At 32.1% G+C, this 3,400-nt stretch overlaps 1 protein-coding gene across 1 annotated transcript; it reads right to left on the bottom strand.

Annotated features, from left to right (window-relative positions):
* Positions 1-313: 313 nt before the first annotated feature.
* On the bottom strand, positions 314-3,032 carry LOC110651025 (probable glycosyltransferase At5g03795). The gene is given in 5 exon segments (XM_058144742.1): positions 314-1,006; positions 1,118-1,463; positions 1,540-1,810; positions 2,353-2,368; positions 2,458-3,032. Coding segments are annotated over 5 exon segments (1,722 nt in total). The 5' UTR covers positions 2,854-3,032.
* Positions 3,033-3,400: the final 368 nt, after the last annotated feature.

The following is a 3,400-nucleotide window of genomic DNA, read 5'->3' as shown; positions in this document are numbered from 1 at the left end:
AATTAAAAAAAAATTCTGGACTAATCCCATTGAATTTAGTGATAAGCTACATAAGTAAAGGAAATCACCTCACATGACAATGGTGGGTTGTGTGAGTGTAGCCAATGGATAATGAAATTCTATGATTATTTTCACCATAATATAATTATTTTTTTTTTTTAATTTACAAAGATTCAGTGGATAAATATTATTAAATAATTAATAGCTCAATATTATTTTACGAGCTATTTAATAATAAATAATATCTTTCCAATAATTTTATAAAAATTACATAAATATGAAATGATAATTACAATTAAATATAAAAATTCAATCAACTGGTGATCATGATAGCTTGTTCATGATCATCATGTATTCTAATATTCAGTCTTCTGAGCCAAATAGAATGAAGAATCATATGAAAAACATCGTACCGCTTTGGTGGAGAATTTACCTCAAAATGCCTCCTTATTTGCTGCCCTCTTCTCTGCATTCTAATATAATGCCTTGGAGATATTCCAGTTAATATTCTCTTCAAGTTGGGGATATCGCTCACAGGAACCTCGACGGAGAATGACTTCCAATTCAAAACATCACTGAAAGGCGGTACGTAGTGATCTGAAATCAACACTGGCACACACCCTGTATATAATGCTTCGACAATTCTCGGGCTTGCAACTTCATAACCACTTGGACAAAGGCAGAACTTGCTTTTTCTCATCATTTCGTTGTAAGATACGCCTTTCGGAAGCTGCCGATGCACCCTGATATCATCATCCTTGTTTTCCCAATGCTCAAGGAGGATTGGTCTTATAGGGCCATGAAGCCTTCCTGCAAAGAAGGCCAAGATTGATCGATTTGATGGAGATGGTCCACCAATCAAGCCTGTTGTAGAACCTGTTAGGAGATTGATTTCTGGAAAGGATACATCCTTCATGGGATTGAATCTTTCTGATGTGTTTGCATTGCATAGTGCACGAATCGAGTTTTTTTCAAGGTAAGGAATGGCAAATGAAGTATGTGGCCCCTGGAAAAGGATGACATACGTGCTTTGAAATTAGAACAGTAGTCAGAGACCTCACGAGGTCATCAAGCTCAAGAAAACATACATGGACTGTAAGCTTACAGAGAGACTTACCCAGTCATGGCAAGAAAGCATGAAATGGTCAGCCCCCAGGCTCCGATTCCAGAAGGGATATTTTTCAGCAATGAGTCTGACATAGTCTCTTACGGTCTTTTTAATGGGGCTTAAATCATAATTGCCCACATAGACAAACTTGACCAACATAACTACACTGAAGGGAAGGAAATAAACATGAGCCTTGTCAGGATCTTTGGTCCGAAACTGCTTATCCAACTCCATACTGTGAATAAAATTTCCTTCCATGGAGTATATATTCTTGCAAGGACCATCGTGAAAAATCGGTGGTTCCCCTTCTTCATAGACAAAGACCTTGAACTGTTTCTCCATTTCTAAGTAACTTCTGCATTGGCAAACAAACACTACCTGTTAGAATAGGCAATGGCAAGTAAAATAGAAGCATATAATGTTGAAATCACCTGTGGAAGACTTTGGAGTTCAAATACATAGGGCCCATTGGAATGTATTCGGGGTCGTAAGGTTGAGTTCTAAAGTTAGCATCTTTAATTGCAGAACGAGCATTTTGGAGAGCAGCTTCAAGTCTTTCTAAATTGGAATGTTGTTTTTGACGTTTGGTTTTGGTGGAAAGATCCATGGAAGCAATTCTAGTTTCGTTCCCTGAAATTTGCAAGTCTTCTTCTGCTTCTTCACTTGCATTCTAGAAAATCAATTTACAAAAAATCTAAATCACTGTAAAGAAAAAAAAATATATAATTTTTTTCTTTCCGCCAAAGCTTTATTTTTTTAACTGACACGGAGAAAATAAAATTAAAAAAAAAATTTGCTATAAAGAAAATTTTTATTTATACCCAGTTAATCATATATTTATGAACCGAAGACACAATCACGTAAATTCAAATTCATGTATTTAATAAATGGATCAGATCATATATTTTATATTTTATATTAATAATAAACTAGATTTATATAAAAAAAATCCTACTTATAATTACTAAAATCCCGCTTAAAAAAAATAAAACCAATCAAATGTATTAAAGTAATCTTCGATGGAAACTAAATAAATTAAAAAAATATATAATTAAATTAATAAATTTTAATTTTTTCAGATGAATAAAAAAATTATTACAAAACACATCAAAATGATTTTTGTAAAAAAGGAAAAATATTTAAAAAAAGTCAGGGATTCCAAATTCTAATAAAGAAAGAATAATAAAAAAATAGGAAGTAAAAAAAAAAAAAATTAAGCTTCTGAATCCTGATAAAGTAATTACAAAGAATCAGCCAAATCTGCGATAATATTTTTTTCATAATAGTAAACCAAAGAAAAATCAGGCTGAGTAAATACTAAATGGTAATGCATGAACAAGAGGACTCACAGATTCTTGAATGTCTGCAGCCTGAAAATCAAGAAGTGAAGAAGAAGAAGAAGAGCGGTTAAAAGCAGAAATCTCATCGGATATAGCCTGCTTATGCTCTTCTGCGTTATTATTAACTCCCACCACCACCACCACCACCGACGCAGCACTTTCGCTATTCTCTTTTGCATGTGAAGAAGCAGACAGAGAAGTGTTTAAAGAATCAGAAGCACCGCCATATCCCACCAGCCAAGAATGGATAGATAAAAACTCCCAACTGGATAATTTTGTACTCAAAATAGCAACAAACCCTGAGAACAAAATCAATGCTACCATAAACAACAAAAGCTTTATTGATGATGATGAAAACCTCCATGCATGCCCTTTTCTGGACCTATAATTATAATAATCCCCCATCTCTCTCTCTCTCTTCCTTTCTCTTTCTATATGTCAAGTATTCCTACTCCATAGCTACTCTTAGAGCAGAATCTGTTTGCTGAAACCAACTCAAGACTTTGTTTTAAGCTATATAGCCATATTCTTTTATGTTCTTCTTGACCTTAATTAAGAGCAGAAACTGCTGAACAATTGGTAAGCTATTGTTGCACCCTCATGCGAAGAGTCCTCTTTATGAAGCCCTCTATACATGGAGGAATTATATTATAAATCTGTTATTCTATAAAATAATTTACATAGAAAACCAATTATATGTAGATAAATATATAATTATAATTATTATTTTTGTTTTAAAAAAATACTAAATTCATGATCCTATTATTCGATAATTATTTTTTTTAGTATAATTGAATTTGACAGAGACTCAATTTCAAGACTTTATAAACTTATTGAATTCTCATAAAATTATATTTTATTTTTATTTTTTCTAAAGTAAAAATTTTTTAGTTAAAAAAAATTAAATTCTTTGTTGTAAATATGAGAATTAAAAAAAATTAATTTTTTTTAA

This window comes from Hevea brasiliensis, chromosome 3 (genome assembly GCF_030052815.1).
Source record: "Hevea brasiliensis isolate MT/VB/25A 57/8 chromosome 3, ASM3005281v1, whole genome shotgun sequence".
Taxonomy (NCBI): Eukaryota; Viridiplantae; Streptophyta; class Magnoliopsida; order Malpighiales; family Euphorbiaceae; genus Hevea; species Hevea brasiliensis.
The sequence above is the reverse complement of the archived record's forward strand: the minus strand, read 5'-3'. Positions and strand labels throughout refer to the sequence as shown.